The following is a 14,681-nucleotide window of genomic DNA, read 5'->3' as shown; positions in this document are numbered from 1 at the left end:
AGTACTAGACATTATAACTAATTTGCTAAACAAAAGCTCTGTTGGTTGGGATGGTATACAAATAAAAGTTATAAAAAATTCAGCATATTTATTCTCTTCTTTACTTACTCAACTTTATAGAAAAATTATCAGTGGTGGCATATATCCTGATTCTTTAAAGATTCAAAAAGTTGTGCCTATTTTCAAAGGCGGTGACATTTCCAAAACTAATAATTACAGACCAATAACAGTCCCCCCAGTATATGCAAAGATTATTGAAAAAATAATGTATAAAAGGATTGAGTCACATTTAACTACGAATCAGTTCTTTTTCCCATATCAATACGGTTTTAGGATAGGAACACAAAACGCGTTCATTGACGTCGTTGACATGATTTGTGAGAAACTGACAAATTTTAATATTGTGACTGGACTTTTTATAGATTTACAAAAGGCTTTTGATACTATTGACCACGACCTACTACTATCTAAACTTTCTTTTGTTGGATTTACTTCACTTACTTCACTTGACATAATGAATAGCTATTTAAAAAATAGAATGCAATTTGTAAAGTTCAAAAATGATTTTAGCTCCACAAAAAGGATTAATATCGGGGTTCCTCAAGGTTCTACTTTGGGGCCTTTATTGTTTCTCATATTTATCAATGATATACATAAGTTACCTCTCGTGGGTAAATTATTTTTATTTGCGGACGATTGTAGTTTGTTCTACCCTGGTAACAACTTAAACTTTATTAAATCAAATGTTGAACATGATTTAGTTATTCTGAATGAATTTTTTAGAATAAATAAATTGTCGATGAATGCACTTAAATCCAAAGTAATTCATTTTAGATCGGGTCGAAGAAATATTGGAAATGTAGATATTCTACTCGTATTAGAGAACAAAATATTAGAAGAAGTAGAGGTAATTAAATTTTTTGGTATTATGATAGACAAAAATTTGAGCTGGTCCTCTCATATAGATAAATTAAACGAAAATTAAGTGTTTTTAATGGCATAATGTATAAATATAAAAATAAGATACCTAGAGAAATTAAAATAAATATGTACAGTGCTTTAATTCACTCTATATTGTCATATGGTACATCTATTTGGTCGACAAATAATAGAATTCAAAAGTTACAAATAAGTCAAAATGAAATTCTAAAAAACATTTTGGGTTTGCCGCTGTTATATGGTACTTTTGACCTTTATTTCGAAAACAAGATCCTGCCTATAAGGGGTATCTATCAGTACCAAGTAATTTTGGCAATCTATAAAATACTTAATAATATTGGTTATTCTAATATCTTTTCGATTGGAGGATATTCACATAGGTTTAATACTAGGCACAGGAATAACATTCGTGTTTGTAGGAGCGGTTCCATAATGTCGTCCCAAAGACTATCTGTCGCCGGTTCTAGATTATACAATCATCTGCCGAGCAATCTAAAAAATATACCGGATATTGGTCGTTTTAAAATTGAATTAAAAGAACTCTTACTATCCTCAGCTCGTTTGAACGAAATCTTGAATTAATTATTATACCACTTGTTCAAAATAAATTATTTATTACGTAATAATAACTGATGAAATACTTCTTAAATGAATAATCTAAATTTGTAAATTTCAGTGCTGTAGTCGTAAAATTAGCATAGGGTATACGCTTGAGAATATAAATTTTTGGTAAAAATAAACAAGGTTATTTTTAATTATATTTTTATTAAAAAACAAACACCCACTTTTCATCAACAATTAAAAACAATTTAAATAAGCTTTTAAGCCAGTATCAATAAACTTACTTAAAGAAGTTTTCAAAATTATATTTTTTTGAAAATCAATGTTACTTTGTCAACAGCTTTTGCTAACTTCAAATAAACTAAAGAATATGCAAAATTAACGTCCACAATAACGTAGTTTAGCATGGTTACCATAGCAACTTTAGTTAAAGAAGAGTATTTGATAAAATTCAAATATATTTTCAATTGTATAGAATTGGAAGAGAATCGTTTTAAATCGAAAACCAAATTGTTTATGTATTAGTTTACATCACTGCTGGATAAATACAGCATTGGTAATAAGAGAACATCTATCTTGAAGAAGTCGTTTTTACTTTTTTTTGTAAATGATTTTAACATCAGAAAATATAACTTTATTTTTATTTAAACTTTAATTTTTTAACATATTTTCTATTAAGCAAACATAATAATTTTTAAATATTAGGAAAGTTTAAAGTTTTCATTTCATTGTGGTTTTAAACAAAATTACCATTTTCAAAAATTAAAGGTTCGGTTATATTCGTTTTCCGTTTTTCGTTAAAGGAGGCTTTTTTGATTATTAATTTGAATATAGTTGATATATTTTTCCCAAGAAATTTTTACTAAATGAATGAAATATTTTGTGTGAATTGTTAATTTGAAAATTTTTTGCAATTTTTAGTACAATTTTTATCATCATTTTTTTTTTTACTATTACAAAGAAAGAAAATAATAAATTTTTAATAAAAAATTTGAACAAAATCATAGGGTATACGCTATTTTTAAGTAAAACCACTAGGTATACGCTATCTAAATTTTAAAAGCATAGGGTATACGGCGTATACCCCCGTATACCCTCCACTACAGCACTGGTAAATTTGAAAATTAATATTCTGAATTAAAGTTTTATTAACTTTCCATTACGATTAATAACATTTATTTATATTAAGAACAAAAAGAATTTTTATAATTTTTGCTAGATTTAAGTTTCTGTAATGCCTACTTTAGGCGATGAAACGCTTGTATATAATTGTAAATAACAAATAAGTAATAAATGAATGGAAAAAAAAAATTATACCCTTCACCTTTCATAGTTTATAGCAATTACTCGAACCTGTGAAGTTATTCTATACAACTGCTTAGTTTCATGAATCTAACTTTATTATTATTTCGAATATTTAAAATTAGGTTTTGTAGTTGTATGGTAGCTACACGAATCCGTTCTCTAGTTTGGCCCAATTACAATAGTAGCCGTCCTTGGCAGAAAAGAAAAAACTGGAAATGTTTGGTGTCGGTTGCATTATTCGCTTTTAAGCTATTGTGTGATCGGATAGACGGGTATGGCTTGATCAACGCAGAATCTTACGCTGAGCAAGAATATGTATACATGCTCATATTGGAGGCGATTCTCTCAAGTGGTTATGAACTCCATACCAAAGTCAATATACCCTTCACGAAGGTACAGGGTATAAAAAGTCGTGCACAAATTTTAAATCTTCGTTGCTATGTAATAAAGTTTAATAATTAAATTAATAAATAAATAAACAATAATAATATTAAACTATTTAATAAATAAATGAACAATAATAAAGTTTAAATTTTTATTTTCTTAATATTGAAAAATAGATTTTTCAGAAGAAATATAACGTTTAGGATCACATACTAAATAAATAGTTCTACGCACTTCTTGAATCACCTATATACTTCAGGCAATTTAAGACAAAGTTTAAAACTTTTTTCTTTAACTTCAATGGACCATAATGGCCTTCCCAATCTAATATGTTAAGGGGGACTATTTTGTTTATTTATCACTCTTAAAGAACTTGCTTATTCCCTCTTTACTATCTTTCTGGGCATGATATCTCATAGGACTGATCAGAGACGCTTCCCAAATAAAATTCGCAGAAGTTTTTACTACTTTACTTTTCATGATTATATTCTATATTTTTCAATAGAAGAACCCTAAACACTTGTCTTATTAATGAATTCTTACAAATGTTGAAAACTTTTTTAAAAGGTCGAATTGGTAGGATTTCTAAACTCTTCCAAAAGTGCGTTCATCAATGCTTTCATTTAACTAATATACACCTACATAATTTAATGAAACTAAATAAAATTTCCAAGTAAGTTCTATAAATTTTTTTCGCCAATGTTTGCATATAAAATTTTGGATTTTTACATGTTGATCGCATTACATGTAATAAGGGTGGTAGAATTGTTGCAAAAAATATTGCATGTGCTACAAAATTGGTACGTTTGCAGGTGTTTTGATTTTATAAATTTTATAGGTATATCTGGTCCTAGTATCTGGAGCTTTACTAGTAGAGCAGTTCACTGTTGTTGATCAATTCGAGGAAAATAATAACCATATTTTCTTGAAATTTTTAATTTAACCGTTATTAACAAGTAACAGTTGTAAACCTTAAACAACTTTTCCTAGGGGAATCGTATTTATAAAAGTGAACCTATACTGAGAACCAAATTTATACTTTTTATGGTATATACAGGTTTATCCAGTAAATTGTACAATATCATATATCATTATTGGTGGATCAAAAAAAATGTTTTTAATACAGGTTTTAAAAATCAGAGACAAAGATAGGCGGACCCAAACGGTCATCCGACCTATCATAATAATGGGAGAGACTTTAGTCCACCTAAAACGCAACTAGATGTACTTAGCTCGGAAAACTAGTCAAAATGACTAACCATAAGTTTTGTTCTATAGGTCTTGTTCACTTCAGTCGTTTTGCCCTCTCTTCTATAAGTTGAGATGCCTCGACATTAACATGCTGATCCAAACGCGCTATGCCACAGTTCCTGATTTCCTCACTTGGGGGATACCTAGATCCTTTCTCTTTATTGCGTTTTCTCTATATTCCATATTCTTTCCACATGAACTCCACATGATACGACATCCAAAGTCATATCAAGATATTGACTGTGTTTTAGATTGAGACTGTGGCATTCAAATTCATTTTTGGTGGGGTTACTAAATTTCTGTTTGTGAAATTTATATGTACAGATTTATTTACTAAGTATTTATCCATTTACTTATATTGCTACTTGCTTCCTATAATTTTTTGTCGATTCTTCAGGGTTCCACTGCTAATACTGCCGTGTCGTCGGTAAATGTTTCCACCGTTGTGTTAAACTTTACCGAAAACTAACATATTCTAGAGGAAAAATTTTTAATTCACATACACACATGTACATATGTGTATGTGATAGGATGTTGGTTTTTTTTAAGAAATAATCGTAAAAATAATAAGGAACTGTTATTTTCTAAAAGGATGTTTCTATAATGTTTGAGAACTAACGTAGAAAAAAAGAATAAATTATTTGATTAAGTTGATTAAACAACACCAATTAATAAAATTATGTGAACACAAATCATTTTTAATGTAAAAAAAATTCAAATTCAATTTCAATTTTTACTTAATTTAGAATTTTTATTTGTAGGTTCTAAGTATCAAGGACCACTTGATGGTTCTCTATATGCAACAATTTTAAAATCACCGAAATCAAATTCATCACAACACATACCAATATCACAAGTTACAAACCATACTTCAACTAACTCAGCATATTTAATTCAACCACCTCCTCAATTTAGTAGTCTTCAATCATTTGAGGTTATTGAAAATAGACCAATTAGCACAAGTACACCAAAACGAGAACGTGGTAAAACAGTTGAACCACCAGCCCGAACTTCTTCACTTCGCATTAGAGATACACAAAGTCAACCAAAATTGTCCTCAGAATATAATTATATTGAAAGTAGACCTGGAACATCACAATCAAATTATAGAGCAGGTCAACAAAAACATCAAACGCAGCAAATTACTTCCGTTGAATCATATCACGTGCCTAATATTAAAAGTCAGTCAAAACATAATATATCTGAAATAAATTGTAGTCAGCAAAATGGAACTGGAATACGTGAATATGTTCGGAGTCCGCTTACATTATCAATGGATTCTGGAATTTCCAGTAATGGCATATTAAATAGTAAGTTCAAGCTTCAATTTTATGCTGGTGTTGGAGATGATCTTTATTATTTAAAACTACTAACAAAATTGACTTGTTTCGGTACATAAATATTTGTTTATTATTCTAAGAGGTAGGAAACTTTATTTTTGAATATTTTTGTTTTCGCTTTTTGTTTTTAAATTTAGGACCGAACCAAAGATCAAGTATGTCTCCTATAAGCTTTCCAAGTCAACCAAGTCCACAAGGTAAGTTTTATGAGTTCTTTTTTTTAATTTACTATTTGTATAAAAAAAACGCTGTTTTAATTTTAAAATGTTTTGTTATGTTCGGCTTATAAAATATTTATTTGTTTTTGTGCATTTGCACTACATCATGTATCATTTAGGGTTTTGCTGAAAATTATTATACTTTGATTTGCAAATAACGATTTCTCTCAACGCAGTTTCTTCTAGTGTGTTTTCCGTTTTCTTGATATTCGGACTTAATGAATAATTCGAACGTAAGAATGTTTTTGAAATTACTTTCATTCATACACGAATATATTTAAAAAATTACACACATTTAGATTGAACGATTTATGCAGTCTTTAACATAGAGCAAAAATAAATCTTAAAAGGTATTACCATAATGCACGATTTTAAGGGTTAATTACGTGAGTTAAGAAAAAGAATTATATTTATTAATGGCATGGAATTTACCATTAGCTTTCTGCGTTTATAGAAATTTAAAAATGCTTTTGGTTTCAGAAATATAAGGAGCCAAAAATTTATATTTTACAAATTTTGAGAAACAATAACTTGATAGCGGATGGAGGTGGAACAAAAATTGTGCCTAAAAGCTGTTAAAATTTCAGACTCTTATAACGGACGGTGTAGAAGAAAAACGGTATCAAAAATTTGGAAAAAACGGACTTTAGATAACGGTAAATTTCAGCCGTCATTTTGTTGTTTTTAAAGTTCAAGTATGGTATGCCGTTGTAGAAGAAGCCAGTCACTATGTCTTCCTTTGCAAAATTTGAAAAATGCTTTTGGTGTCGCTGCAATAATTTAACTATTTATGACATTTTTAGGGTTTCAGAGGGAAGGAGATAACTAAAAATTTTCTTCTACGGAAATAAGTTTCTAGTAAAGACTTATGTAGATATGAAATTTCAGTTTTCTGTCTTGAAGGGTTTAGAAATTTTGTAAACATGTCCACGGACGGATAGACAGATGGTCGGAAGGATGGATGGACAGACGGGCGGACGGACAGAATGAAACTAATAAGATTTTTTTTTGTTTTTTGAAATTTTTTTTGAAAAGTGCTTAAAAAGAAAAGTAACAAGCAATGCATTATGTTATGTACATGCAATGCGTAAAATATTTTTGTTTTTTTTTTTAATACATCACTCTTTTAAGTTTTAATTACAAGCCTTCGTACCAAACTTCATCAAATGTCCGGGCCACGTCCAGAAATATGGTTGAACATAATTGTTTTCCTTCTAACGTGTTCTCTATGATTAATCTGTACACTTGGTCAATTGTTGCACGCTCCATTCTAAAGCCAAACTGACGCTTAATATCTTACTTTCCAATGTAGGCAACATTCTTTGTTTTTACAAGATTTTTTTCAAGAATTTTTGATATTATTGGCCTAAATGACTTTGTCGATTTTTCGGTGGGAACGCACTTCTCCATAGTAGGAAAGCGTAAATAAACTACTTTTAAAGAGATATCGGTGCACGCGTGTATCTCAAGTTCGGCTGAACCGATTTCAAAGAAATTTTGTATGTGAGTTTGTTTTGACTATGGCGCGGATTGATCCTGGGAACTGGACGTTTTTGCGAGCCGATCGTACATTTTGGTGTAGATAAAGAGAAGTAACCAACCAATTCCATTGAAATTTAATATTTAAATTTGATATTTTAGTTCTGGCTGTTACTAAAACTAGCTGGTGAACTTTTCAGGGGATTTCGGGTGGCACAAAGCGAAATTCTTCGAAAGGGCCAAATTTATACTTTTCTAGGTTTGTTAGTTAAAAGCTTGTTAACTTCGTTAAAATTGAAAGGAAGTGTTCAAAATGTATTTTCATAATCTTCCATAATACTTTCACTAAACTACGTAATATGCATTGCGGTCAATTATACGTTATGCTGGCCACATCAGATTTTTTTATGAGAATTTCGCTTTATCGACTTCTTAGTTCTCTTTGTTGCTTGCCAAGTAATTTGTATCTTTAATATTTAATAATTCTTATATAACTCCTATATAGCTTATATAACTTTTGTACAATATTGATTTAAAATTTTCTATTTTTCTTTTGAGTGTTTGAGACAATTTTTTGACAATAGTTCCAATCTCTGGGTGATGTGGCTGTTGCTACTTACATCTCGCTCTTCTTTTTTGTGTTATTAAAGCAATTTAAACTTTTAGACAATTACCTGATACAGGTTTGAATTTAAACAATCTAATTTTGTTGCCACCTGAAGGCCAATAAGTCGGATTGTCTGCTGAGTGAAAATAACGTCCTAAATAGTTTCCTAAATAGTTTTCGTTAGCTCTCAACCCCTGGTTGCATTCATCCTAGAACCTCAATCCAAATGTTAAATTTTTGGCATTATTAGCACATGTTAGTAAGAATCTATTTCTACCTGCACATAGAAGAACATTTAAAATATTTTTCATTATATTGGTTCTCGGTGAACCATAAACTGAACCAACATTGAAACGCGTTTTAGTATTTTTTAATTTTAAGTTTAATAAGTTGAACCTTCCTTGCCTTTATTTTGGATTATTGGTTATGTTTTATGATCCCTTCAACTAAAAAAGTACCACCTCTTCTTGAACTCATTCTAGTAAAGCTCAATTCTTTAGCTCCTTATTGCAGTTTGCCTACTTGGCTTGAAAGTTATGTTTCTTATTGCACTTTACTGTCATGTTATTACCAGGAGATTTAAAATCTTTTTGTATGTCTGAAATTTTGTCATCACTTGCATTGAAGAATGTACTCATAACATCTCAGTTTCAATATCCACATATTTTGTATATTTTATTTATGTCTTCGGTGTAATTGAAGGAAAACTTGAATAGTGATAACTATTTTAAAGTATTCAATTGAATCCTCTCTGGATAAGTTCGCACTTAATATGCTCATTATGCTTAATTAAAATTACTGTTTTTAATCAATTTGTTTTCATGTGCATGCTATTCATTTCTGCTTTTATTTTCTTATTCAAATCTTTTTTATAATCTTTTCGCTTTTATTTTTAAGCACTTTTTCAAAAATTTTGAACATGTTTACAAAACTTCTACACTCTTAAAGACAGAAATCTGAAATTTTATACATACATAGATCTTTTCTAGAAAGTTACTTCCGAAAGTTACTTCCGAGAAGAAAATTTTTACCTATCTCCCCCCTTTAAAAGTTACACCCCCCTTTAACCCTAAAAATGGTATTTGTTAACTATTTATTGCAATGAAACTATAAGCATTTTCCAAATTTTGCAAAAAATGTAGTAGTTGGCATATTCTACTCGTACCACGGTATATCAGACTTGAACTTTAAAAAAATAAAATGACCCAATTTTTGATATAATTTTTTTCTAGACCGCAGGTTGTACAAATTTGTAACTTTAACAGTTTTTTAACACTAATAAATAATTCATTTCGTTAGAAGAAAATTTTTTCCCATCTCCACCCCCTCTAAAGTTATCGCCTCTCAAACTTGTAAAATTTGAATTTTTAGCACCTTATTTTTTCGAAACCGCAAGCTTTCGGAAAACACAGAGCGCTAACGGTAAATTCTATGCTTTTAAAAAATATAATTATTTTTCTTAACTTACGCATTTAACTCTTAAAATCGAGCATTATGTTAACACTTCTTTAAATTTATTTTTCCTTTATTTCAAAGACTGCATAAATCATTCAACTTAAATGTATGCAATTTTTGAAATATATTCATAGGAAAGTAATTGAATGAAAGTAAGTTTAGTAATTTAATAAAGGGAAAAGTGCTACATTACAAACTATTGGTTTGACCCAACTTTATTAAAATTTAGATGCGAATAGATCTTGTACCCCATCATTTCTTGCAAAACGGTTTCATTAGTTTTTATGATTAAACATTTCATATTATATTTCTATTAATCCAAGCTAGGTTTTACTACTGCTATCCCTCTAAGATCAGGCGGATATTATGAAGTCATTCATTCTGAATAAAACAGAACGTGTCTTTTCTTCTCAAAAATTTAATTTAGTAAAAATACAACAGTTGAAACGGATAAAAAGTTCAATTATAATGAAATGAGTGAATTCATTTCCAGTTTAATATTACCATATTGTATATATGTGTTGCTAAAATAGAAATACAAAATAAAAAAAAAATTACTTAGTATTTTTCCATTTTCAAAATTATAGATTTCTCTTCCTAAGAAAATAGTACTCGTATATAAGATGACTTGCATTATTATGAAAATCTGTTACAATTTAGTAAAAAATTGAAATTCAAGTTGATTAGAATTGTGCACAATTGTTTTGAGTTTATTTTTTTATTTTTATTTAACCGATATTAAAGTGAAGAAGTATTTTTTCATAAAAACTAAAAGCTTCAATACTTTTATTTGAGTTCAATAAAGCGGATTTTGCTGTACATGGTAGTTAACCGCATTTTTTATACTTGGATGTTTTATTAGTAATTTTCATATATAATATAATACTCGTATAATATATAATATAAATATCTCAATTAAAGTATAACGCAGTTACCTTTAAAATTTGACATTAAACTCTTCAGATAATTGTTTCTTTTAGAAATTATTAGTAATTTAGTAAGTGACAAAAAAAAAATTTGAAAAAAAAAATGATTTATTAATCATTTATTGCCTTTGATCAAATCTAATAATCTAAAATAATAATCATTTATTCCCATTATATTATTGTCACTTACATAAGTCAGTTGTATGTACACACTATTAAATTAAAAATGGTGCATGAAAGTTTAGAATAATTGAAAATAGATACATACATACATAATTTGATATTTTCATTATCATAATACAAGTGAAAATTTAAAAAAATATGTATACGTATGTACGTACATATGACAAACTTTGAGTTTATATTTGCAATACATATTTTATATCTTGTTAACATGCAACGGTAATCTGGTTAACATACAACGGTTTTATATCTTGTAAAACATACGATGGTTGTAGAAAATGAATATGAAATGCATACAAAACATATTTGAACTCACTCACACCTGAATCTCAAACAAAAGTTTTATATAGTATCAAAAATTCAACAAAAGTTGTAAGATTAAAAAATTGTGCTGGGGGTTAAATCATCATAGTTGACATCTTATTATTAATGTGTTTTGTGTAAAAATTTGCTATCTAAAAGCGACATCACATTGTCGTAAATAATCAGTGCTACTAATAAGAAAAATTTCGGTTACTAATAAGTAAACTTAAATTTATTATTAATAATTTGAACCATGTGAAACGTTGAAGCTTTTTAAACTTGTAAGCGTCGCTCTATATGAAAATTTATTTTAGATTGACTTATATCGAGTTTTCACTACGGAGCTTAACTGGGCCAAAATAGTCGAAAATTTGTGTAAGGCAAGGCTATTTTTTTAGGATAGAAACATATTTTATGAAATGTTAATATATTTTATGAAAAATTAAACTGCATACATAATATAAAGGTCACAAATGCAGCCACATTTATTTACTTCTTAATTTAATTTTTAAATTTTGATTTATTAGTTAATCTTATTGTAAAAAGTATTTAAATCGGTCTTGAATTGAAATTACTTTGAATCGAAAATAAAAATTATTTATATGTATATGAATTTCAGAAGATCGTCATCGTGAACTGGATGAAATTTTATCTGATATGCTAAGTACTGTGCAAGATATTCCCGATTTTAATAAAAATAAAAATCATAGACAACGTAGTACGACATCAAATTCTTTAAAAACAACGCAAATTCAGCGACAATTGCGAAATCAAAGTTCTGTTCCTCTACATCATTCTACATCACAAGTAATAGTTATACCCAACAAAATTTCAAGTAATAATTATGAGCAACAAAACCAGCAACATTTAAAACGTTCATTATCTTACAATACTTACGTAAATGAACCTTTAACGTCACATCAAAATCTAAATCAATCAGCTTATTTAACAAAAGAGCGATTGGAATTATATGCTGATACTTCAAGTACAACTACAACTTTAACACCACCACCGAGCGAAAGTGGCGATCGTGATACACCAATTATTTCTAGCAATATAATTCCAGCAACATCTACACCTGGAAATTTATTAGCAACAAATACTCTACAACATCACCAACACCAATCAACCAACAATTATCAACAACAACAAATTTATCGTGAACGGTGTGAAACATACAATAGTATGGCATCAACATCTTCCCAACAGTCGTCATTCTACAGGCAGCAAGATCGGACGTATCAACAAAAACAAAATAATTTTATTTCAGAAGACGAAGATAATATACCGTATCACGCTCGTGAACATTCAAAACCTTTTTCATATGGTAGTGTACCAAATGAACATAAATTAACGGAAGTGTCGCTGAATAATAATAATAATAATAATAATAATAATAATAATAATAATAATAATAATATTATAAATAATAACGACAAAAATCCGGAATTAGATGTTGAGTTAATTGATCCAAAAATGATAAAAGAACAGTCTGGGCTTTCGAGCCCTTCGTTAGTACGAAAATTTGCTAGTGGGGTTAATAACTTATCAAATAATGATTACGGTACGACAGACAGTAATAATACCAATTTTTCCTCATCGAATTCAATGTTAAGAAAAACTCCAATAAGAAACGATTTTGAGGAAATGCTACGAGAACGTCGTGAAAAAGTTTTGAGTGAAAAATATTCGACAATTGGTGTTAGTAGTACTGAAAGGAATAAATTGCCATCAAAAATTAACGATAATAAGTGGTTGCATACTCAAGTTAACCAAACGAATGGTTATCATTATTACAATGAACCATTAAAAAGATCGAATACTTTAGATGCTTTTCATAGGAGTAATAGCACGGATGGGTAAGTTCAATGATTTAATTAAAGTTTTTTTTAGAGTTAAAAAGTTTCATAAGCTTATATTTTTTTAGGATTTAGATTGAATTTTTTATACATACGTTTGTGTCGTTGTTAATATAGATAAATAATATTTTTTAATGGTTAAGTGTGAATGATAACCATTTTTTTTTATTTTTCCACCAGAGTGGAGAAAAAATGTATTTAATGTAATTTTATATAAGTTTATCGGTAAACGTAAAAATTAAGAACTTTACATTCGATCGATTATTATATTAAAAAAAATAAAGACTACCTATTAAGAACATGTGAGAATTGAGTTCTTAACGCCTTAGAAAGGTTTTTATTTTGTTTTTGTTTAAAATACATATAAAAGTAAAAGATAGTTTGACGTGTATGGGCGTTCAAATTAAAGTTTTTAAAAACAATTTAGGAATTAAATATGATATTTTGCTTAGATTTCATAAATAATAATTTTAGATCAAAATGACATGTACATTTTGGTGTATATTGCGCATAGCTTGTATATGTTAAATTTTTGTTGCTCTTATACATATGACCAACCGTTTATGGTAATATCAAGGAAGTACTATACTTATGTTAAGTTATGTCTTATGCAGAGGTGTAATAAAACAAATTTAGTTGCCTATGTATTAATTTAATATAAAGTACTTTAATAAATAAAATTTGTTAGTATTTCTAGTTTTGTTTTACAGTAAGAGTGTACCACGTTTTATGTTATAAAAGAAGACATTCGTAATTTTCTTTAATGTATTTATATCAAACCGAAGCAAATAAGGAAACGGGAAACGCCAACGAAACCTGTGGGAAGGTGAACTTTTATATTAAGGTTTTAAATTGCAAAATAATAAAAGTGCAAAACTAATTCAATAAATTTCAGAATCTTTTGATTATGGTGGCTTTTGAAAAATATCGAAATATATGTACATACACAAGTTTATATTAAAATTAGTCGATTTTTATTTTTTTTAAATTTGTTAAAAGAAAAAAGAAAACAAAAATAATCAAAAAAATATTAAGAAACAAGTTACAATACGAGAACAAGAAAGTACATAAATGGTAACATATGGGTTTTTCATTTTGATTCACACGTTTATGTGAATTTAAACTGCTAACACTTCTCACACTTCTTGTAATTTTTTAGTTAATATTAAAAGGAGCAATAAAAATTTGTGCTTGATTTAATAATAACATGAAATATAATTAACTAAATTGCTTATAGATCAAGCATTAGATTCCTTTTTAAGGAAAAATTATAATTTAAATTAAAATTAAAAAAAACATCAATATTATATAGGGGTATAATATGCTTCTGTGAGATTTCCAAACAATATCGTCACCATTTAAAAAAACAATAAAAAGAAACGATGTTATAGAGTTAGTAAATATTAGAATGCATTATGAGAAATAGCTATAGATATCATTTAGAACGTGTGCTTATAACTTGTACAAAAAACAAGATAAAACTATATGAACGATACAGCTAAAAATAATTTGAATTACCAGAAGGTCTGCAAGAAAGAACATGCTGACCCAATATATTGTATTTTCTGTTTGAAAAGGAGAAACGAAAAAAAAGAGATATAAACACAAAGAAAAAATGGCAAACTAGGAGAAGAATAGCATGTCGATGACCTACAAATTACAAATTTATACATTCTATCTAAAAGTTGTCGAAATTTATAAAGTCTAGATACCATTTTTATAGGTATAGATATATATCCTTTCTTATTATAATCAAGACTAAAATTCTTCATTATAATGATTATAATCAGATGTATATGACTTTATTAAAATATTGCAATATATATACACCAAGTTCAACTCGAATTGTCGTTTGTGAAGGAAAAAAAATG

General features: G+C 28.2%; 1 protein-coding gene across 7 annotated transcripts in view; it reads left to right on the top strand.

Annotated features, from left to right (window-relative positions):
- Window positions 1-14,681, top strand: part of LOC129619164 (tensin-1) — a 142,810-nt gene that overhangs the window by 94,085 nt on the left and 34,044 nt on the right. For 5 of the 7 annotated variants that reach the window (XM_055534267.1, XM_055534271.1, XM_055534270.1 and 2 more), the window contains exons 7-9: window positions 5,202-5,750; window positions 5,918-5,977; window positions 11,571-12,810. In XM_055534267.1, the coding sequence (XP_055390242.1) occupies window positions 5,202-5,750; window positions 5,918-5,977; window positions 11,571-12,810 (1,849 nt within the window). The remainder of the gene's footprint in view (window positions 1-5,201; window positions 5,751-5,917; window positions 5,978-11,570; window positions 12,811-14,681) is intronic. The other 2 variants (XM_055534269.1, XM_055534268.1) reach the window with 2 other exon arrangements.

This window comes from Condylostylus longicornis, unplaced genomic scaffold, assembly GCF_029603195.1.
Source record: "Condylostylus longicornis isolate FDR11 unplaced genomic scaffold, ASM2960319v2 ptg000010l, whole genome shotgun sequence".
NCBI classification, from domain to species: Eukaryota; Metazoa; Arthropoda; class Insecta; order Diptera; family Dolichopodidae; genus Condylostylus; species Condylostylus longicornis.
The sequence above is the reverse complement of the archived record's forward strand: the minus strand, read 5'-3'. Positions and strand labels throughout refer to the sequence as shown.